This window comes from Heterodontus francisci, chromosome 18 (assembly GCF_036365525.1).
Source record: "Heterodontus francisci isolate sHetFra1 chromosome 18, sHetFra1.hap1, whole genome shotgun sequence".
In the NCBI taxonomy this organism is placed as follows: Eukaryota; Metazoa; Chordata; class Chondrichthyes; order Heterodontiformes; family Heterodontidae; genus Heterodontus; species Heterodontus francisci.
In genome coordinates, this window is record NC_090388.1 from 7577284 (window position 1) to 7601701 (window position 24418).

At 44.1% G+C, this 24418-nt stretch overlaps 1 protein-coding gene across 2 annotated transcripts in view; it reads right to left on the reverse strand.

Moving 5' to 3' along the window:
* Nucleotides 1-904: 904 nt before the first annotated feature.
* Nucleotides 905-24418, reverse strand: part of LOC137379781 (synaptotagmin-10-like) — a 96740-nt gene continuing 73226 nt past the window's right edge. Inside the window, exon 7 of one of the 2 annotated variants that reach the window (XM_068051149.1) lies at nt 905-976. In XM_068051149.1, the coding sequence (XP_067907250.1) occupies nt 905-976 (72 nt within the window). Of the gene's footprint in view, nt 977-18159; nt 18185-24418 lie in introns of those variants that run through there. The other variant, XM_068051150.1, reaches the window with a different exon arrangement.

Genomic DNA, 24418 nt, shown 5'->3' on the forward strand with positions numbered 1-24418 from the left:
CTCCATGATGCAGCCAGACCTGCTGAGTATTTCCAGTATTTCTTGTTTTAATTTCAGATTTCCAGCATCTGCAGTATTTTGCTTTTATCTCATAATTATGAGGACAGGTTGGACAGACTAGGCTTGTCTTCCTTCAGGAATAGAAGATTAAGGGGTGATCTAATTGAGCTGTTTAAGATAATTAAAGTAGATGTAGAGAAACTAATTCCTCTGGTGGGGAATCCAGAATAAGGGAGCATAACTTAGAGCCAGGTCATTCAGGGGTGATGTCAGGAAACACCTATTCACACAAGAGCGGTGGAAATCTGGAACCCTCGCCCCCAAGAAGTTGAGGCTGGGGTTCAATTGAAAATTTCCAAACTGAGATTGATAGATTTTTACAGGAGCAAAATACTGCAGATGCTGGAAATCTGAAATAAAAACAGTAAATGCTGGAAATACTCAGCAAGTCTGGCAGCATCTGTGGAGACAGAAACAGAGTTAACGCTTCAGGTCGATGACCTTTCATCAGAACCAGTTAATGGATTTTTGGTGGGTAAGAATATTAAGGGTTATGGAAGCAAGGCGGGTAAATGGAGCTAAGGTACAGATCAACCATGATCTAACTGAATGGGGGAGGCAGGCTTAAGGGGCTGAATGGTCTCCTCCTGTTCTCATGTTTCTAATCAAGGGATTTAAAATTCTCAAAAGGAGTCATTTCCATCACTGACACCTTCAGACAACAGCTGCGACTTGCAGCTCTTCACAGGGTGCATGAACCCAACGACCCTGTCCGCTAATTAAACAGTATGATTGGCTTCAGTTTAGCTAACTCACCACTTTACTGCTATATAAATAAGACAGACAATTCCAGATGCTCTTCAGTAGCTATACAGAGGTACTCAGCCTTGGACAAGCAGCACTTCTATGGTGTGGGCGGCAGTTTGGGAGATGGGCAGGATCCTTGACTTTCAAAACTGGTCGCTCGTCCTGGTGCCTGGAACAGAAACATTTCAGAGCTCAATTACTCCAAAAGTCAACACTGCAACACTTTACAGCCAATGAAGTACTTTCAAAGTATTGCTGGAAAAAAAGAGACATGCTGTTGAAGCATTTCCTCCTGCACTCATCAGGACAGGCGCAAGCATGCCAAATTTCAAAGAGAGCAACAATTTATATTTCATGAGTAAAGGGTGCTGATTGGTTGGCAAGTTGACTTTGGTTAGTTGGCAAGTTGACTCTGATTGGTTGAGGTGTTGCTATGGGGAATGTACAGGAAACTATTGTGCACATGCTTTTGTTTAATTCAAAATTTTGGAAGTATAAATTGCTGCTCCCTTTGAATTTTGGCATGCTTGTCCCCATGAGTGGAAGATGAAAAGCTTTGACGGTATGTCTCATTATAAGCAATACTCAAGTTCTGTACTACCAAGTGACTACTTTCAAAGTGTAGTCACTGTTTGTAATATAGGGAAACGGGGCAGCCAATTTACACACAGCAAGATCCCACAATCAGCAACATTCGAATGACCATATTATCGGTTTCTTTAAGACAAAACTTGCATTTATATAGTGTTTTTGTCATACTCAAGCAAAGAGGAATTATGAACTACATAATGAATTTATAAAATTCATTTGGGGCGGCACAGTGGCGCAGTGGTTAGCACCGCAGCCTCACAGCTCCAGCGACCCGGGTTCAATTCTGGGTACTGCCTGTGCGGAGTTTGCAAGTTCTCCCTGTGATCGCGTGGTTTCCTCCGGGTGCTCCGGTTTCCTCCCACAGCCAAAGACTTTCAGGTTGATAGGTAAATTGCCCCTAGTGTAGGTAGGTGGTAGGAAAATGGTGGGGATGTGGTAGGGAATATTGGATTAATGTAGGATTAGTATAAATGGGTGGTTGTTGGTCGGCACAGACTCGGTGGGCCGAAGGGCCTGTTTCTGTGCTGTATCTCGAAACAAAAATCCAAAACGGGTACTTTTCCTAAAAAAAACAATATGGAGTCAAGAGGTCAGGTGACCTTATCCTGTACTTCCAATACACATTGAAATGTCAATTCATTGAGGTGGGGGCGTAAGGGGATAAAACTGAGACCTTTGCTGAGTACAGAACGCTCCATCCCCCACCAGGATGGTTTGAGGGCTCTCCGCTTCTTCCTGGAACAGAGGCCCAACCAGTCCCCATCCACCACCACCCTCCTCCGCCTGGCTGAACTTGTTCTCACATTGAACAACTTCTCCTTCAACTCCACGCACTTCCTTCAAGTGAAAGGTGTCGCTATGGGTACCCGCATGGGTCCTAGTTATGCCTGTCTTTTTGTGGGATATGTCGAGCATTCTTTGTTCCAGTCCTACTCAGGACCCCTCCCCCAACTCTTTTTCTGGTACATTGATGACTGTATCGGTGCCGTTTCCTGCTCCCGCCCCGAACTAGAAAACTTTATCAACTTTGCTTCCAATTTCCACCCTTCTCTCACCTTTACATGGTCCATCTCTGACACTTCCCTTCCCTTCCTTGACTTCTCTGTCTCCATCTCTGGGGATAGGTTGTCTACCAATATCCATTATAAGCCCACTGACTCCCACAGCTACCTCGACTACACTTCTTCACACCCTATCTCCTGTAAGGACTCCATTCCATTCTCCCAGTTTCTCCGTCTCCGACGCATCTGCTCTGATGATGCTACCTTCCATGACGGTGCTTCTGATATGACCTCCTTTTTCCTCAACCGAGGATTTCCCCCCACTGTGGTTGCCAGGGCCCTCAACCGTGTCCAACCCATTCCCCGCACCTCTACCCTCACCCCTTCCCCTCCCTCCCAGAACCGTGACAGGGTTCCCCTTGTCCTCAATTTTCATCCAACCAGCCTCCATATCCAAAGGATCATCCTCCGCCATTTTCGCCACCTCCAGCGTGATGCCACTACCAGTCGCATCTTCCCCTCCCTTCCCCTGTCAGCATTCCGAAGGGATCATTCCCTCCGTGACACCCTGGTCCACTACTCCATTACCCCCATCACCTCGTCCCCGTCCCATGGCACCTTCCCCTGCAATCGCAAGAGGTGTAATACCTGCCCATTTACCTCCTCACTCCTCACTATCCCAGGCCCCAAACACTCCTTTCAGGTGAAGCAGCGATTTACTTGTACTTCTTTCAATGTAGTATACTGTATTCGCTGCTCACAGTGTGGTCTCCTCTACATTGGGGAGACCAAGCGCAGACTGGGTGACCGCTTTGCGGAACATCTCCGCTCAGTCCGCAAGCAGGACCCTGAGCTTCCGGTTGCTTGCCATTTCAACACTCCTCCCTGCTCTCATGCTCACATCTCTGTCCTGGGATTGCTGCAGTGTTCCAGTGAACATCAACGCAAGCTCGAGGAACAGCATCTCATCTACCGATTAGGCACACTACAGCCTGCCGGACTGAACATTGAGTTCAATAATTTCAGAGCATGACAGCCCCCCATTTTACTTTCATTTTTAGTTATTTTTTTCTTCCTTTTTTTTACATTCCTTTTTACATTTTTTACAATCTTTTTTTGCATTTATTTCATTTCATCTTAGTTTGTTCAGTTTGCTTACCCACTGTTTTTTTCAGGTTGTTTTTCTTTAGGTTTGCACTTGCTGCTGTTCAATATTCAGTGTATTCACACCTAATCTGTACTAATGCTTTGTCTTTCAACACACCATTAACATATTGTTTGCCTTTGCTCCGTGACGTTTTGGTCAGCTATGTGGCCTGGTCCAATCTGCACCTTCTCCTTTGTTATCTCTTGCCCCACCCCCACCTTACTTGTTTATAATCTGTGACTTTTCTAATATTTGTCAGTTCCGAAGAAGGGTCACTGACCCGAAACGTTAACTCTGCTTCTCTTTCCACAGATGCTGCCAGACCTGCTGAGTGATTCCAGCATTTTTTGTTTTTGTTTCTGATAAACATGCTGTCTTTGCTCAGTCGAAAGGTGAAAAAGGGAAACCATCCTTGTCATTTCTCAACTGTCCCTAACACTTTTCAGATCCACTGGATGTTGCAAAGCACTTTACAGCCAATGAAGTACTTTGAAAGTGTAATCACTGTTGTAATGCAGGAAATGCAGCAGGCAATTTGCACACAGCAAGCTCCCACAAACAGCAATGTGATAATAACCAGATCATCTATTTTTGTGATGTTGACGAGGGGGATAAATATTGGCAAGGACGCCCGGGAGAACTCCCCAGCTCTTTTCCAAAATCATGCCATGGGTTCTTTGACTTCTACCTGCAAGGGCAGATGGAGCTTTGGTTAACACCTCATCTGAAAGATGGCACCTCTGTCAATGCAGCACTCCCTCTGTACTGCACTGGAATGTCAGCCTTGATTTTTGCCCTGAAGCTCTAAAGTGGGACTTGAACCCAGAACTAATAACACACAGAGGTGAGAATGCTACCCATTGAGCCACCGCTGACAGGGATACTGGTTGAGGGATAAATATTGGCAGTGACACCGTCGAGAACTCCACTGCTCTTCTTCAAAATAACGTCATGGGATCTTTCATGTCTAGCTGAGCGGCAGATGGGGCCCCGATTTATCTCAACTAAAAAACTGCATTAGAAATAGCAGTCTGGATTTTTTTTTTAACTTATTAATTTCATGGGATGTGGGCCTCACTGGCCAGGCCAGCATTTGTTGCCCATCCCTAATTGCCCTCGAGAAGGTGGTGGTGAGCTGCCTTCTTGAACTGCTGCAGTCCATCTGGTGCCGGTACACCCACTGTGCAGTTCGGGAGGGAGTTCCTGGATTTTGACCCAGCGACAGTGAAGGAACGATGATATAGTTCCAAGTCAGGATGGTGTGTGGCTTGGTGGGGAACTTGCAGGTGGTGATGTTCCCATGCATCTGCTGCCCTTGTCCTTCTAGGTGGAAGAGGTTGCGGGTTTGGACGGGGCTGTCGAAGGAGCCTTGGCAAGTTGCTGCAGTGCACCTTGTAGATGATATACAATGCAGTCACAGTGCACTGATGGTGAATGAAGTGACTGTTTCAGGTGGTGGATGGGGTGCCAATCAAGTGGGCTGCTTTGTCCTGGATGGTGTCGAGCTTCTCGAGTGTTGTTGGAGCTACACCCATTCAGGTAAATGCAGAGTATTGCATCACACTCCTGACTTGTGTCTTGTAGATCAATATAGTGTTTGAAAAGGAGAAAAACTAAACTTTGATTCCATAATTAGGTAAGGTTGACTTCAATGGGATGAGTGGGCAGCACAGTGGTGCAGTGGCTAGTACCACAGCTCCAGCGACCCGAGTTCAGTTCTGGGTACGGCCTGTGCAGAGTTTGCAAGTTCTCCCTGTGACCGCGTGGGTTTCCTCCGGGTGCTCTGGCTTCCTCCCACGTGCCAAAGACTTGTAGGTTGATAGGTAAATTGGCCATTGTAAAAATTGCCCCTAGTGTAGGTAGGAGAATTGAGGGAAGGTGGGGATGTGAGAGGGAAAATGGGATTAATGTAGGATTATTATAAATGGATAGCTGATGGTCGGCACAGACTCGTTGGGCTGAAGGGTCTGTTTTGGTGCTGTATCTCTCTGCGAGACAGAAACTGTCCACAGTAAACTGGGCAAATCTGTTAATGTGTAAAACAGAAGATCAGTGAGAGGTGTTCAAAAAGGAATTTAATGTGCTATAGAATCAGCTTTTACCCTTAAGGGGAAAGAGCTTTACTTGCCAAAAAAAAAATAGACACAGATGAGTAAAGCAGTAAGAAGCAACATAAAACTAAGAAAAAGCATACAAAAACACAAAAAAAAGCACAAATCCTGGTGACCTGGAACGATACAAAGAACAGTAAAGAGTGACAAAACAGATAGTAAGAGATACAAAAAAGAATATGAAAAGAAACTTGGGATATCAAAATCAACATACAAATTTTTTACTACATTAGGGAAAAGAGGGTGTTCAGGAGCAATGTGTCACATTGAAAACTGATAAGTAATGTTATCAATTAAAATAAGGATATGGCAGACATGCTGAATAATTATTTTGTGTCAGTATTTACAGTAGAGGAAGATATGTCACGTTAACTCTTGTTTCACTCTCCACAGATGCTGCCAGGCCTGCAGATTAATCTATCTAACTCAGCCTTAAAAATGTTCAATGACCCAGCCTCCACTGCTGTACGGGGAAGAGAATTCCACAAACTAATGACCCTCAGAGAAAAAAATTCTCATCTCCGTCTTAAATGGGAGACCCTTTATTTTTAAACTGTCATCTGGTTCTCGTCTCTCTCATAAGGGGAAACATCCTCTTAGCATCCATTCTGCTAAGTCCCCTCATGATTTTATATGTTTCAATAAGATCACCTCTCATTCTTCTAAACTTCAATGAATACAGGCCCAACCTGTACAAACTTTCCGCATAAGATAACCCCTTCATTCCAGGAATCAGCCGAGTGAACCTTCTCTGAACTACTTCTGATGCAATTATATCCTTTAAGTAAGGAGACCAAAACTGCGCACAGTACTCCAGATGTGGTCTCACCAATGTCCTGTACAACTGTAGAAAAACTTCCTTACTTTTATATTCCATTCCTCTTGCAATAAATGACAACATTCCATTTGCCTTCCTAATCTCTTGCTGTACCTGCATACTAACTTTGTGTGATTCTTGTACCAGGACACCCAGATCCCTCTGTACCGCAGAGTTCTGCAATAATATACTGCTTTTCTATTCTTCTTACCAAAGTGAACAAGTTCATATTTTCTCACATTATACTCCATCTGCCAAATTTCTGCCCACTCACTTAATCTATCTATATCCCTTTGCAGACTCCTTCGGACTTTCTTACAACTTACTCTCCCTCCTACCTTTATGCCATCAGCAAATTTAGCTACCGTACATTCTGTCCAAGTCGTTGATATAGTTTGCAAATAGTTGAGGCCCCAGCACTGATCCCTGTGGCACTCCACTAGTTACAGCTTGCTAACGTGAAAATGACCCATTTATCCATTCTCTCTGCTTCCTGTTAGCTAACCAGTCCTTTACCCCTTATATCTTATTTCATGTAGTAATGGCCTCAGTGTCATCCCCTTAAGCCTCCATCTTAATGAATTTGAGCTTGACGATGTCATGATAACTTGAGTGTCATGTGGACTTGCATATTAGATACAATATGGTCCTCACATATTAAATACATTACGATGAATTCAGTACTAGTTAGGAGGTCATCTGACCCAGGGGTTAAAGGTCAGATTGCACATGTTGAAGGATTGTATCTGGAAAGTGAAGATGGCTGAGTATAGTCTGTGAAGCAAGTTAAATCTCAGTCTGGCCAAGTGTCATTACTGGAGGATCCAACAGTGACGACGAGGTCTAAAATATTGGAGTAGGTTACTGAACCATCACAGTCAGATATGACTTTTGGTGGATTGGAATCTGCTGGGATTAGAGGTGTAAATCCATTTGATCCCAACAGTGAGTGCACGATAGGTCGCACGCTGGAAGAGTTTGAGGCTTACACGGACGACAGGGGCCTTTTCTCAATGGGATGACATGGACGCAGCGAGCACAATGGAGGGCTTTGCTGCCCTACAACGCTGGGGCATCAGTGAGAAAGACATCCAAAACGCTGACTGGCAAAGGAGAACGGGATGATTATGACAAGGCCGTGGATGCATTAAACGATCATTAAGTGGTGAAGATGAATACAACATTAGGTGGGATCAGATTGGGCGGCTAGTTTTTCAGCCAGTGCAGACACGATGGGCTGAATGGCCTCCTTCTGTGCCGTAACTTGGTTCTATTTCAGCTGCATGTTTATCAGCAGATGACACAGACAGATGAGGAAACTGTTGCGCAGATTGTCACTAGATTTTGCCAAGCGTCTAAGGGACATAATTATGGAAATGATTTGGATAATCAGCTCAGGGATCAAGTTGTCCAAAGTTGCTGGTTGAACTACTCAAAGTGACCTTCCCTCCACAGCTTCCAACCTTATAGTCCCCCAATCCCGAACAGCCCACCTCTACCTCCTTCCCAGGATCCACAAACAGGACTGCACTTGTAGACTCATCGTTTCAGCCTGTTCCTGCCCCACTGAACTGATTTCTTCTTATCTCAACTCTATTTGTTTTCCCCTTGTCCAGTCTCTCCCCACCTACATACATGACTCTTCTGATGCCCTCCATCACTTTAACAGTTTCTTGGCCCTAAACATCACCTTTTCACTATGGATATCCAATCTCTCTACACATCCATCCCCCAGCAGGACGGCCTGAGGGCTCTCTGCTTCTTCCTTGAACAGAGGTCCAACTAGTCCCCATCCACCACCACCCTCCTTTGCCTGGCTGAACTTGTTCTCACATTGAACAACTTCTCCTTCAACTCCACTCACTTCTTCGAAATAAAAGGTGTTGCCATGGATACCGTATGGATCCTAGTAATGCCTGTCATTTTATAGAATATATGAAACATTCCTTGTTCCAGTCCTACTCAGGCCCCCTCCCTCACCTCTATTCGTATCCAAGAGAGAGATTTATATAATCTGGACATTTTAATTGTTTTCAATGTTTAGTTGCAAATAAAAAAAAACTTCACACCCAGCAGGCACAGAGAACAATCAGTGCCAGAGAACATCCAGTACAGTCGTTTCCTATAATTAGAATTTACAGCGGATACTGGTGCTTAAAGGGTTAAATTATCAGGACAGTTGCGAGAAGTATAACAGGTAAGGCAGATGAACTTAGAGCTTGGATTAGTACCTGGAAATATGATGTTGTTGCAATTACAGAGACTTGGTTGAGGGAAGGGCAGGATTGGCAGCTAAATGTTCCAGGCTTTAGAAGCTTCAGGCGGGATAGAGGGGGATGTAAAAGGGGTGGGGGAGTTGCATTACTGGTTAAGGAGACTATCACAGCTGTACTGTGGGAGGACACCTCAGAGAGGTCATGCAGCGAGGCAATATGGGTGGAGCTCAGAAATAGGAAGGGTGCAGTCACGATGTTGGGGGTTTACTACAGGCCTCCCAACAGCCAGCAGGAGGTAGAGGAACAGATATGTAGACAGATTTTGGAAAGATGTAAAGGTAACAGGGTTGTGGTGGTGGGTGATTTTAACTTCCCCTATATTGACTGGGACTCACTTAGTGCTAGGGGCTTGGATGGGGCAGAATTTGTGAGGAGCATCCAGGAGGGCTTCTTGAAGCAGTATGTAGATAGTCCAACTAGGGATGGGGCCATTCTGGACCTGGTATTGGGGAATGAGCCCGGCCCGGTGATCGAAGTTTCAGTGGGGGAGTATTTCGGGAACAGTGACCATAATTCCATAAGTTTTAAGGTACTTGTGGATAAGGATAAGAGTAGTCCTCGGGTGAAGATGCTAAATTGGGGGAAGGCTAATTATAACAATATTAGGCAGGAACTGAAGAATTTAGATTGGGGGCGGCTGTTTGGGGGTAAATCAACATCTGACATGTGGGAGTCTTTCAAACGTCAGCTGATTAGAATCCAGGACCAACATGTTCCTGTGAGGAAGAAAGACAAGTTTGGCAAGTTTCGGGAAGCTTGGATAACACGGGATATTGTGAGCCTAGTCAAAAAGAAAAAGGAAGCATTTGTAAGGGCTGGAAGGCTAGGAACAGATGAAGCACTTGAGGAATATAAAGGCAGTAGGAAGGAACTTAAGTAAGGAGTTAGGAGGGCTAAAAGGGGTCATGAAAAGTCACTGGCAAACAGGATTAAGGAAAATCCCAAGGCTTTTTATACATATATAAAGAGCAAGAGGGTAACCAGGGAAAGGGTTGGCCCACTCAAGAACAGAGATGGGAATCTATGCGTGGAGCCAGAGGAAATGGGTGAGGTGCTAAATGAGTACTTTGCATCAGTATTCACCAAGGAGAAGGACTTGGTGGATGATGGGCCTAGGGAAGGGAGTGCAGATAGTCTCAGTCATCTCATTATCAAAAAGGAGGAGGTGTTTGGAGTCTTGCAAAGCTTTAAGGTAGATAAGTCCCCAGGGCCTGATGGGATTTACCCTAGAATACTGAGGGAGGCAAGGGAAGAAATTGCTGGGGCCTTGACAGAAATCTTTGCATCCTCATTGGCTACAGGTGAGGTCCCAGAGGACTGGAGAATAGCCAGTGTTGTTCCCTTGTTTAAGAAGGGTAGCAAGGATAATCCAGGAAATTATAGGCCAGTGAACCTTACGTCAGTGGTCGGGAAATTATTAGAGAGGATTCTTCGGGACAGGATTTACTCCCATTTGGAAACAAACAAACTTATTAGCGAGAGACAGCATGGTTTTGTGAAGGGGAGGTCGTGTCTTACTAATTTGATTGAGTTTTTTGAGGAAGTGACAAAGATGATTGATGAGGGAAGGGCGGTGGATGTTGTCTATATGGACTTTAGTAAAGCCTTTGACAAGGTCCCGCATGGCAGACTGGTACAAAAGGTGGAGTCACACGGGATCAGAGGTGAGCTGGCAAGATGGATACAGAACTGGCTCAGTCACAGAAGACAGAGGGTAACAGTGGATGGGTGTTTTTCTGAATGGAGGGATGTGACTAGTGGTGTTCTGCAGGGATCAGTGCTGGGATCTTTGCTCTTTGTAGTATATATAAATGATTTGGAGGAAAATGTAGCTGGTCTTATTAGTAAGTTTGCGGACGACACAAAGGTTGGTGGAGTTGCGGATAATGATGAGGATTGTCAGAGGATACAGCAGGATATAGATCGGTTGGAGACTGGGCAGAGAAATGGCAGATGGAGTTTAATCCGGACAAATGTGAGGTAATGCATTTTAGAAGGTTTAATGCAGGTGGGAGGAATACAGCAAATGGCAGAATCCTTAGGAGTATTGACAGGCAGAGAGATCTGGGCGTACAGGTCCACAGGTCACTGAAAGTGGCAACGCAGGTGGATAAGGTAGCCAAGAAGGCATACAGCATGCTTGCCTTCATCGGCCGGGGCATAGAGTATAAAATTGGCAAGTCATGTTGCAGCTGTACCTTAGATCCTTAGGTAGGCCACACTTAGAATATTGCGTGCAATTCTGGTCGCCACACTACCAGAAGGACGTGGAGGCTTTGGAGAGGGTACAGAGGAGGTTTACCAGGATGTTGCCTGGTCTGGAGGGCATTAGCTATGAGGAGAGGTTGGAAAAACTTGGATTGTTTTCACTGGAACGACGGAGGTGGTGGGGCGACATGATAGAGGTTTACAAAGTTATGAGCGGCATGGACAGAGTGGATAGTCAGAAGCTTTTTCCCAGGGTGGAAGAGTCAGTTACTAGGGGACATAGGTTTAAGGTGCAAGGGGCAAAGTTTAGAGGGGATGTGCGAGGCAAGTTTTTTTACACAGAGGGTGGTGAGTGCCTGGAACTTGCTGCCAGGGGAGGTGGTGGAAGCAGATACGATAGCGACATTTAAGAAACATCTTGACAAATATATGAATAGTAAGGGAATAGAGGGATATGGGCCCCGGAAGTGCAGTTTAGGCAGGCATCAAGATCGGCGCAGGCTTGGAGGGCCGAATAGCCTGTTCCAGTGCTGTACTGTTCTTTGTTCTTTGCATAGACTTAGTTTGTATTCCCTCGAGTTTAGAAAATGAAGGGATGATCACATCAAGATATTTAAAATGATAAAGGAATTTGATAGGGTAGAGAGACAAACTGTTTTTTTCTGGTGAGCATGGCACAGCAAGAGGGCACAATCTTTAAATTAGATCTAGGATGTTCAGGAATGAAATCAGTACTTTTCACACAAAATCTGGAACTCGTAAGAAATTCGGGAAGAGTGACTGCTCGGGGTCAACTGAAGCTTTGAAGACTAAGATCGATAGATGTTTGATGCATAAGCGTATCAAGGGATATGGAGTCAAGATAGGTAAATGAAGTTAAGATACAGATCATCCATAATCTGATTGAATGGTGGAACTGGCTCGAGGGGCCGAATGGCCTCCTCCTGTTCCTGTGTTCCACTGTCACTGCTGGTTCATTCCCTGTACCTTTTTTTAAACTTCCTTTTGTATATACTTTTCCAAGTTCCCCTTTAAATGATGTTACAGACCCTGCCGCTATAGTCCCATGTGATAAAACATGCCAATATGCATCAGAAAAAGAGATTTCAGGCAGTTCAAGGTCACAACAAATCACAGACAATTTCTCTGCTAGTAAATGTAATGGCTTCAGACGAAGTCACACATCTGCTCTGCCCACAGGCTCTGTAACAGGACTAAAGAAAACATAACCCCATTACAACTCCCATAGTTTCCAGTTGACAAATCCCCACACCCAGCCCTTAATACAATCTCTGTGTAACATAGACATTTTATTATTTCAAACAGGAAAAATCCTCTTTCAGTGTCAGCCATGGCTCAGTAGGTAACACTCAGTAGGTAACACTCACCTTTGAGTTACAGGGTCATGGATTCAAGTCTCATTCAAGAGATTTGAGCTCATAATCTAGGCTGACACTCCCAGTGCTGCACTGTTGGAAGTGCCATCTTTCCGATGTAATGCTAAACTAAGGCCCCATCGGCCCTCCCAGGTGGACATAAAAGATCCCAATACATTATTTGAAGAGCAGGGGAGTTCTCCCTGGTGTCCTGGCCAATGTTTATCCCTCAATCAACATCAGTAAAACAGATGATCTGGTCATTATTACATTGCTGATTGTGGAAGCTTGCTGTGCGCAAATTGGCTGCCACGTTCCCTACATTACAGAAGTAACTACACTTGAAAGGTACTTTGATAGCTCTACTCTGCTTTGGGATATCCCAAGGTCATGAAAGGCATTGTATAAAGGCAAAAACTTTCCTTTCTTTCTGTCTCTCATTCACGGTTGCCAGGAAATTCGACTTGTACCCAAAGCAGCCGCAATGTGGGTGGAGCGTTCATTCTGCTCTCTGGTCCATGCTGAGCTGAAATTGGCTTTCGGTCTCATTTCAATATTACTGGCCAGCTGTAAGGGGTCGGATGCTACATCTGCTGATCTGGGAGGGGGGAACACCAGCCATCTCCTAGTCTAATAACTGCATCTTTCCTCCCCTGAAGGACATTAGAGGTTTTTAATGACAATCCAACAGCTGCATCATCACTTTTACTGAGACCAGATTTTTATCTAAAGACTTCCATTAAAAAAAATCTGGAATTCTCAAATTGCTGTGGTTGGAATTGAACGCAATTTCTAAGAGCATAAGAAATAGGAACAGGAGTAGGTCATACGGTCCCTCGAGCCTCTTCTGCCATTCAATAAGATCCAATCCCTATATCCCTTAATTCCCTTAGAGTCCAAAAATCTAATCGATCTCAGTCTTTAATATACTCAACAACTGATCATCCACATCTCAGGGGTAGAGAATTCCAAAGATTCACAACCCTTGGCATGAAGAAAGAAACCAGAAAATAATGAAGGTAAAATGCTCAATTTGGAAGAGCCAATTGCAATGATTTAAGGGCCCGAGCACAGGTAGATTGGAAAAGGCAGTAAGATCAGGCAGTAAATGGAGGGCATTCAGGGAAGGGATAGTTCAGCTCCTTTGAAGGGAAAAGTTAGGAGCATCCAAAGTTAATGCACCTGGATGACGAAGGAAATAAAAGTAAAAATAAAATGGATAAGAAGGCTTATGAAAAATTTTACGAGCAAGATTCAGTTAATAACCAGGAAGAATATGTACAGGAGAGAATTGAAAAAGTTAATATGGTAGGCAAAGAGAGGTTACGAGGTAAGCAGCCAATTTCAGTGGGGTGAAGCTAAATCTGGCCCAGGTTAATTGGAATCAAAGATTGACGGGCAAAACCATAATTGAACAATGGGCTGACTTTAAAGGAGGAGATAGTTTGGGTTCAGTCCCCGAGAGGGAAAGGTAGGGCAAACAAAGTCAGAGCTCCTTGGATGATGAAAGAGATAGAGTAAGATGAAGCAGAAAAAAGGGGTGCGTATCACAGATGTCAAGTGGATAATACAAGTGAGAACCAGGCTGAATATAGAAAGTTCAGAGGGGAATGGGGAAAAGAAATAAGAGCGGCAAAGAGAGAGTATGAGAAGAGACTGGCAGCCAACATAAACGGGAATCCACAAGTCCTTTATAGGCATATCAATAGTAAAAGGGTGGTAAGAGGAAGAGTAGGGCTGATTCGGGACCAAAAAGGGGATTTATACATGGAGACAGAGGGCATGGCTGAGGTACTAAATGAGTCCTTTGCATCTGTCTTTACCAAAGAAGATGATGCTGCCCAAGTCACAGTGAAAGAGGGGGCAGTTGAGATACTGGATGGGCTAAAATTTGATAAAGAAGGAAGTATGAAAGAGGCTGTCTGTACTCAAAGTTGTCCTTTGAAATGGCCGCACAAACCACTCAGTTGTATCAAACCCCTACAGAAAGTATCGTGGGTGCACTTACACAGCATGGATTGCAGCAGTTCAAAAAGGCGGCTCATCAGCACCTTCGCAACAGCAATTAAGAATGGGTAATAAATGCTGGCCTTGCCAGAAATGCTCACATTCCGAGAGTAAATGTAAAAAGTCACCAGGACCAGATCAGATGCAGCTGTGGATACTGAGGGAAGTAAGGTTGGAAATTGTGGAGGCACTGGCCATAATCTTCCTTAGATACAGGGGTGGTGCCAGAGAACTGGAGAACTGCAAATGTTAAACCCTTGATTAAAAAGGGTAAACCCAGCAACTACAGGCCAGTCAGTTTAACCTCGGTTTATAGAAATGGTAATCTGGGACAAAATTAATAGTCACTTAGACAAGGGTGGTTTAATTAAGGAAAGCCAGCATGGATTTGTGAAGTGAAAATTGTGTTTAACTAACTTGCTTGAGTTTTTTGATGAGGCAACAAAGAGGGTTGATGAGGGTCATGCAGCTGATGTGGTCTACATGGACTTCCAAAAAGCATTTGATAAAGTGCCACAAAACAGGCCTGTCAGCTTAGTTGAAGCCCATGGAATAAAAGTGACAATGGCAGCATGGATACAAAGTTGGTTGAGTGACAGGAAACAGGCAGTAGTGGTGAGCCATTGTTTTTCGGACTAGAGAAAGGTATATAGTCAGGTTCCCCTGGGGTTGGTATTAGGACCCCTGCTTTTCTTGATTTATATTAATGGCCGAGACTTGGGTGTGCAGGACACAATTTCAAAATTTTCAGATGACACAGAACTTGGAAGAATTGTGAACTGTGAGTATAGGATAGTGATAGACCTCAAGAGGACACAGAAAGACTGGTGGAATGGGTGGACAAGCGGCAGATAAAATTTAATGCAGAGATGTGTGAAGTCATACATTTTGGTCGGAAAAGTGAAACAAAATAAGGATACAATTCTAAAGCAGGTACAGGAGCAGAGGGACCTGGGGTTTTACGTGCACAAATCATGAAAGTTCGCAGGGTAGGAGGAGAAAGTGGTGAATAAGACATATGGGATCCTGAGATTTATAAATAGAAGCAAAGAAATTATGGTGAACCTTTATATACACTGGTTTGGCCCCAGCTGGAGTATTGTGTTCAATTCTGGGCACGACACGTCAGGAAGAATGTGAAGGCCTTAGAAAGGGTGCAGAAAAGAATTACTAGAATGGTTCTGGGGATGAGAGACTTCAGTTACAGGGATAGATTAGCAAAGCCGGGGCTGTTCCCCTTGGAGAAGAGAAGGTTGAGAGGAGATTTGATCGAGGTGTTCAAAATCACGAGTGGTCTGGACAGAGTAGAAATGGAGAAACTGTTTCCATTGGTGGAAGAGTTGAGAACCAGAGAACACCCATTTAGGTGATTGGTAAAAGAATCAGAGGTGACATGAAGAAAAACTTCTTTACTGCAGTGAGTGGTTCGGATCTGGAATGCACTGCCTGAGAGTGTGGTGGAGGCAGGTTCAATCATAGCTTTCAAAAGGGAATCGGATAATTATCTGAAGAGAAAAAAATTGCATGGCTACAGGAAAAAGGCAGGGAGTGGGGCTCGCTAAGTTACTCTTACAGGGTCAACATGGATATGATGGGCTGAATGACCTCCTTCTGTGCTGGAACCATTCTATGATTCCAAGATTAAATTGAAGCGTAAAACATTTTATAAACATATAAGGTGTAAGTGGTTAGCTAGGGAAAATATGTGGCCTATTAAAGGATCCTTTAATGTAGAGAGGACATGGCTAAAGTATTAAATGATTACTCTACACCTGTCCGCACAAAGGAGGAGAGGGAAGTTATAAACAGAGCAGTAATAGATAGAGTAGGTGTATTAAAAAGGTTAGCATTACTGAAAGTTGGTAAGTCATCTGGTACAGATGGAATGCATCCCAGGTTGCTGAAAGAAGCAAAGGTAGAAAAAGCAGTGGTATTGGTCACAATAATTCAATCCTCATTGGATACTGGAGCAGTGCTGGAGCACTGGAGGGTTGCTAATGTTCTACCACTATTCAAAAAGTGGAGAGGGATAAAGCAGGAAACTACAGGCCAGTCAGCTTAACATCGGTGGTGGGGAAGCTATTGCAAACCATTATCAAGGACAAAATAAACTTTTATTTAGAAAGGCATGGGTTAATAATGAAGAGCCAGTATGGATTTGTCAAAGGCAAATTGTGTCTGACGTACTTGATTGAAATCTTTGATGAGGCAATAGAGAAGGTTGATCAAGTTCAGTGCAGTAGATGTATATATGGACTTTCGGAAGGCTTTTGACAAAGTGCCACACAAGAGGCTTATTAAGAAGAGGGAAGCTCATGGAATTAAAGGGTAAGTAGAGCTTTGGATATGGAATTGGCTCAGTGACAGGAAGCAAAAGGTGGTGGTGGATGAATGGCTTTCAGACTGGGAGCTGATTTGCAGTGATGTTCCCCAATGATCAGCTTTGGGTCCATTACTCTTTATGATTTTCATAACTGACCTAGGAATCAGGTGTAGGGTGCAGCATTATAAAGTTTGCAGATGATACAAAACTTGGCAAAGTTGATGAGGAGAGTTACAGGCTTCAGGATGACATGACAGGATAGTGAAATGGGCAGAAGCATGGCAGATGGAGTTCAGTGCAGAGAAGTGTGAAGTGATCTCAGTCTTCTATCTCAGTAATCTCATTATCAAAAAGGAGGTGGTGTTGGGTATCTTGCAAAGCATTAAGGTAGATAAGTCCCCAGGGCTTGATGGGATCTACCCCAGAATACTAAGGGAGGCAAGGGAAGAAATTGCTGGGGCCTTGACAGAAATCTTTGCATCCTCATTGGCTACAGGTGAGGTCCCAGAGGACTGGAGAATAGCCAATGTTGTTCCTTTGTTTAAGAAGGGTAGCAAGGATAATCCAGGAAATTATAGGCCGGTGAGCCTTGCATCAGTGGTAGGGAAATTATTAGAGAGGATTCTTCGGGACAGGATTTACTCCCATTTGGAAACAAACAAACTTATTAGCGAGAGGCAGCATGGTTTTGTGAAGGGGAGGTCGTGTCTCACTAATTTGATTGAGTTTTTTGAGGAAGTGACGAAGATGATTGATGAAGGAAGGGCAATGGATGTTATCTACATGGACTTCAGTAAAGCCTTTGACAAGGTCCCACATGGCAGACTGGTACAAAAAGGTGGAGTTACACGGGATCAGAGGTGAGCTGGCAAGATGGATACAGAACTGGGTCAGTCATAGAAGACAGAGGGTAGCAGTGGAAGGGTGCTTTTCTGAATGGAGGGATGTGACAAGTGGTGTTCCGCAGGGATCAGTGCTGGGACCATTGCTCTTTGTAGTATATATAAATGATTTGGAGGAAAATGTAGCTGGTCTGATTAGTATGTTTGCGGAGGACACAAAGGTTGGTGGAGTTGCGGATAGTGATGAAGATTGTCAGAGGATACAGCAGGATATAGATCGGTTGAAGACTTGGGCGTAGAAATGGCAGACGGAGTTTAATCCGGACAAATGTGAGGTAATGCATTTTGGAAGGTCTAATGCAGGTGGGAAGTATACAGCAAATGGCAGAACCCTGAGGAGTATTGACAGGCAGAGAGATCTGGGCGTACAGGTCCACAGGTCACTGAAAGTGGCAACGCAGATGGATAAGTAGTCAAGAAAGCATACGGCATGCTTGCCTTCATCGGTCGGGGCACAGAGTATAAAAATTGGCAAGTTATGTTGCAGCTGTACCTTAGAACCTTAGTTAGGCCACACTTAGAATATTGCATGCAATTCTGGCCGCCACACTACCAGAAGGACGTGGAGGCTTTGGAGAGGGTACAGAGGAGGTTTACCAGGATGTTGCCTGGTCTGGAGGGCATTAGCTATGAGGAGAGGTTGGAAAAACTCGGATTGTTTTCACTGGAACGACGGAGGTGGTGGGGCGACATGATAGAGGTTTACAAAGTTATGAGCGGCATGGACAGAGTGGATAGTCAGAAGCTTTTTCCCAGGGTGGAAGAGTCAGTTACTAGGGGACATAGGTTTAAGGTGCGAGGGGCAAAGTTTAGAGGGGATGTGAGAGGCAAGTTCTTTACACAGAGGGTGGTGAGTGCCTGGAACTTGCTGCCGGGGGAGGTGGTGGAAGCAGGTACGATAATGACGTTTAAGAGGCATCTTGACAAATACATGAATAGGATGGGAATAGAGGGATACGGTCCCCGGAAGTGCAGAAGGTTTTAGTTTAGACAGGCATCAAGATCGGTGCAGGCTTGGAGGGCCGAATGGCCTGTTCCTGTGCTGTACTGTTCTTTGTTCTTTGATGCACTTTGGGAGGACTAATGTGGAAAGGCAGCATACTATAAATGGCATGATTTTGAAAAGTGATGAGCAGAGACATATACACAGACATGCAACTCTCGTGAATTAATGGTAAGAATTGCGATTTCGCAGCCCAATTCATCCTCACATGCATCTCGCAAGAGAACTCTGAAAACTCAAGATTTTTAACAATCCTTCCACACAGGCGCACCCAATTTGAGACTGCACATGTACACTCAATCGATCACATGTGCGCATGTAACTAGACACCGGAGATTCAACTACAGAGGAAGTTGGAAATGGGGTCCACTGAAGTACAGAGAAGCCTGAAGAGTCTGGAGCCTGGGGAGTGAAGTTGCTGTGTTTGTGCTGGTCTCTGAAATCGCATGCTACTTGGATCTTGGCACCTTTGGCTATGCTTTGCTTTGTAATTAACCCCAATAGTAATTTATAGTATTGTAGACTGCTCCTTCAATCGTTTAAGCTCAATAATACAGTACAGTTGCCAGAAATCAATCTTTGTGCTTAAATTGTGGATTGATTGCTGCTTTAATCACAATAGTATTTTGTGAGCTCATGGTTGTGGCATTTTAACTTCAATATTAATCTGTGATAGCTACTAATACAGTTAGTGATTTGCAAATTTTAGTGCTACATGAGTCAATTGTGGATTGATTGCTTAGTGATTTGTGGTTTCTTAATAGTTGCACTACTGTGATTCAGACTCCAGGCAAGGCTGACAGGCAGCTTCAGCCTCCAGGCTCGCAAAGCAACATGCGTCAGTAGGCCTCACTTCCAGCTTTCTCTACAATCAACCCACCAAACTCTAGGCACATGCGCGTGTGCGGCCGAAATGGGTGCACAGGTGCAGAAGGACTGATTTGCCTTGCAAGTAATTATTCGACCCAATTTTAGGAAAATTATGGCTTCTGTCGAGTCAGAATGCACAACTAATCTCAGGTAGGAGTTTTGTTTTTAAGTTCTTTGCAAAGCATTTTCAAATGTAGCAACACAGTTTTTGTAAAGAGCTCTGGCCTGTTAATAAGATTAAGGAGATGAAATAAGCCACTAATTATAAACCAACTGTCAATGTATATTGGTTCATGTTTTCAAAAAGTAGCAACTCCTGATTTTTATACCAAAACTCCTGATTTTTTTTTAAGTTTGCCTCTTTATTTATAAGACAATGGGATGGGAAGGAAACTGCAGGGGATGGGAACAATCGAAATGTGGAGCTTATTCAAGGAGCAGCTACTGCGTGTCCTTGATAAGTATGTACCTGTGAGGCAGGGAGGAAGTTGTCGAGCGAGGGAGCCGTGGTTTACTAAAGAGGTTGAAGCGCTTGTCAAGAGGAAGAAGGAGGCTTATGTTAGGATGAGACGTGAAGGCTCAGTTAGGGCGCTTGAGAGTTACAAGCTAGCCAGGAAGGATCTAAAGGGAGAGCTAAGAAGAGCAAGGAGAGGACACGAGAAGTCATTGGCGGATAGGATCAGGGAAAACCCTAAGGCTTTCTATAGGTATATCAGGAATAAAAGAATGACTAGAGTTAGATTAGGGCCAATCAAGGATAGTAGTGGGAAGTTGTGTGTGGAATCAGAGGAGGTAGGGGAAGTGTTAAATGAATATTTTGCGTCAGTATTTACAGTAGAGAAAGAAAATGTTGTCGAGGAGAATACTGAGATTCAGGCTACTAGGCTAGATGGGATTGAGGTTCACAAGGAGGAGGTGTTATCAATTTTGGAAAGTGTGAAAATAGATAAGTCCCCTGGGCCAGATGGGATATATCCTAGGATTCTCTGGGAAGCTAGGGAGGAGATTGCAGAGCCTTTGTCCTTGATCTTTATGTCGTCATTGTCGACAGGAATAGTGCCGGAAGACTGGAGGATAGCAAATGTTGTCCCCTTGTTCAAGAAGGGGAGTAGAGACAGCCCTGGTAATTATAGACCTGTGAGCCTTACTTCGGTTGTGGGTAAAATGTTGGAAAAGGTTATAAGAGACAGGATTTATAATCATCTTGAAAAGAATAAGTTCATTAGCGATAGTCAGCACGGTTTTGTGAAAGGTAGGTCGTGCCTCACAAACCTTATTGAGTTTTTCGAGAAGGTGACCAAACAGGTGGATGAGGGTAAAGCAGTGGATGTGGTATATATGGATTTCAGTAAGGCGTTTGATAAGGTTCCCCACGGTAGGCTATTGCAGAAAATACGGAAGTATGGGGTTGAAGGTGATTTCGAGCTTTGGATCAGAAATTGGCTAGCTGAAAGAAGACAGAGGGTGGTGGTTGATGGCAAATGTTCATCCTGGAGTTTAGTTACTAGTGGTGTACCGCAAGGATCTGTTTTGGGGCCACTGCTGTTTGTCATTTTTATAAATGACCTGGAAGAGGGTGTAGAAGGGTGGGTTAGTAAATTTGCGGATGACACTAAGGTCGGTGGAGTTGTGGATAGTGCCGAAGGATGTTGTAGGGTACAGAGGGACATAGATAGGCTGCAGAGCTGGGCTGAGAGATGGCAAATAGAGTTTAATGCGGAAAAGTGCGAGGTGATCCACTTTGGAAGGAGTAATAGGAATGCAGAGTACTGGGCTAATGGGAAGATTCTTGGTAGTGCAGATGAACAGAGAGATCTTGGTGTCCAGGTGCATAAATCCCTGAAGGTTGCTACCCAGGTTAATAGGGCTGTTAAGAAGGCATATGGTGTGTTAGCTTTTATTAGTAGGGGGATCGAGTTTCGGAGCCACGAGGTCATGCTGCAGCTGTACAAAACTCTGGTGAGACCGCACCTGGAGTATTGCGTGCAGTTCTGGTCACCGCATTATAGGAAGGATGTGGAAGCTATGGAAAGGGTGCAGAGGAGATTTACTAGGATGTTGCCTGGTATGGAGGGAAGGTCTTACGAGGAAAGGCTGAGGGACTTGAGGTTGTTTTCGTTGGAGAGAAGGAGGAGGAGAGGTGACTTAATAGAGACATATAAGATAATCAGAGGGTTAGATAGGGTGGATAGTGAGAGTCTCTTTCCTCGGATGGTGATGGCAAACACGAGGGGACATAGCTTTAAGTTGCGGGGTGATAGATATAGGACAGATGTCAGAGGTAGTTTCGTTACTCAGAGAGTAGTAGGGGCGTGGAACGCCCTGCCTGCAGCAGTAGTAGACTCGCCAACTTTAAGGGCATTTAAGTGATCATTGGATAGACATATGGATGAAAATGGAATAGTGTAGGTCAGATGGTTTCACAGGTCGGCGCAACATCGAGGGCCGAAGGGCCTGTACTGCGCTGTAATGTTCTAATGTTCTAATGTAACATGTCTGTACACACACATCCTTAAAGGTGAAACGGCAAATTGATTAGGAGATTAAAAAAACATATAGAACATAGAACAGTACAGCACAGTACAGGCCCTTCGGCCCACGATGTTGTGCCGAACCTTTAACCTACTCTAAGATCAAACTAACTACTTACCCTTCATTCTACTATCATCCATGTACCTATCCAAGAGTCACTTAAAATACCCTAATGTATCTGCTTCTCATACTTGGATTTATAAACAGAAGAATAGAATATGAAAGTGATCATCCAGAACTGGTTAGGCCTCAGCTGGAGTATTGTGGACAATTCTGGGCACCACACTTCAGAAAAGCTGTAAAGGCCTTAGAAAGGGTCGAGACGAGATTTACCAGGATTAAAAACAAGAAATGCTGGAAATACTCAGCAGGTCTGGCAGCATCTGTGAAGAGAGAAGCAGAGTTAACGTTTCAGGTCAATGACCCTTCATCAGAACTGGCAGAGCCAGAAATGTAATAGGTTTTAAGCAAGTAAAGTGGGGGTGGGGCAAGGTCACAGAGAATAACTGACCTGAAGGTCATGGAGCAAAGGCAAATGGTATGTTAATGGTGTGGTGAAAGACAAAGTCGTAGTACAGAGAGGGTGTTAATGGACAGAAAACTGAACAGCCTGGCCCCAAGCATAAACATGAGAAAAACAGTGGGTAGGGATAGTAGAAACAAACTAAACAAACTAAAATAAAATAAACAAATGTAGAAAAAAGAAAAAATAACTAAAAATAAAAAGGAGGGCCCGTCATGCACTGACATTATTGAACTCAGTGTTCAGTATGGCAGGCTGTAGCGTACCTAATCTTGTTCTTGTTTCCAGCATCTGCAGTATTTAGCTTTTATTTTGACGTTTACCAGGATGTCTGGGAGTCCCTCTCAGCCTTCACCTGGTCTTACAGTAACAGGGTTTAATTTTAAACACACCATCTTTCTGGCTCCCCCTTGGTGAATCCTTGTTCATTGCTTTCCAATTATGAGGCAAAGAAACCAGCACAAACAGGCTTTCTTAGGTTTAAAGAAGAAGAAAAGTTGAAATTTATTAAACTTAAACTCTAATTCGGTTGACTCCTACGGATACACGACGCGCCCACGCTAGCATGCATACGTGATGTAAACATGCAAATAGAGGCAGAAAAGTGCAGAAGGAAAATAACGTGGAAAAATTTGAGGCAATATCTGAAGAGTTTTTGTTACGGTTCTTTGAGCTCAGGTAGATCTTGCTTTTCATTGGGGCCCAGTATTCTTCTTAAACCTTGTTCGCTGTAGGAGACTTTTCTCTCTTGGGGTTCATGTGTCTTCAGTGGATTCAGAGGCTTATGAGAAAGAGATGGGAGCAGACAGCAGCAATCTTCTCAGTCCAGGAGTAAACAGGCACTCTCTGGGTTCAAACTTTCTGTGGCCAGTTCAAAAGAAAACTCTGGAACAGCCAGTTAGTCAAACCAGTCCTGGCCCTGGTGGATTATATCCTCCTTAGCAGGCCCTGGAATGCGCTTCCTCACCTTCGATGTCTGTTAGTATGTAAATGTTTCTTTCCAGCCACCGCTGATCTGTTTAACAAGTCATTTCCTCACTCCAACAACAGTTAAAGATCAATGTTCATGACAAAATTGATGTGCCTCATTCTTGGCAGATATGGGCCTGCAAGACACTGCCTTAAACTTGGTTTTTCATGTTTGTGCTTTTGGAAGGAGCTGTTCATTATTCTGTCATTAACACACTCTCTGCACTAATGTTTTTTCTTTCACCATACTATTAGCACACTCCCTTTGCCTTTGCCCCATGATCTCCTTGTCAGTTAATCTCTCCGGCCCTCTGTCCTATCACACACCTTTCCTTTTGTTCTCTTCCCCCACAACCCCCCTCACTTCCTTAAAACCTATTACATTTCTAACTTTTGCCAGTTCTGATGAAAGGTCACAGACCTGAAACTCTGCTTCTCTCTCCACACATGGTGCCTGACCTGCTGAGTATTTCCAGCACTTCCGAGTCAGAGTGTTCTGGGTTTTAAGTCACACTCCAGGACTTGAGCACAAAAATCAAGCTGACACTCCAATACAGCACTGAGGGAGAGCTGCACTGTTGAAGGTGCCAACTTTTAGCTGAAACAATAAACCGAGGCCCTGTCTGCCCTCTCAGGTGGACATAAAAGATTCCATGACGCTATTTTGAAGAGTAGTAGATGAGTTATCCCCAGTGTCCTGGTCAATATTTATGCCTCAATCAACATCACAAAAACAGATTATCTGGTCATTGCTATTTGTGGGAGCTTGCTGTGTGCAAATTGGCTGCTGCATTTCCTACATTGCGACAGTGACTACAATTCAAAAGTATCTCATTGGCTGTAAAGTGCTTTGGGACATCTTGAGGTTATGAAGGCGCTATGTAAATGTAAATCTTCCCTTCTATCTTTCACACCATGCCAAATTTCACTGTCCAGTGATTTAAACAGAAGGCCA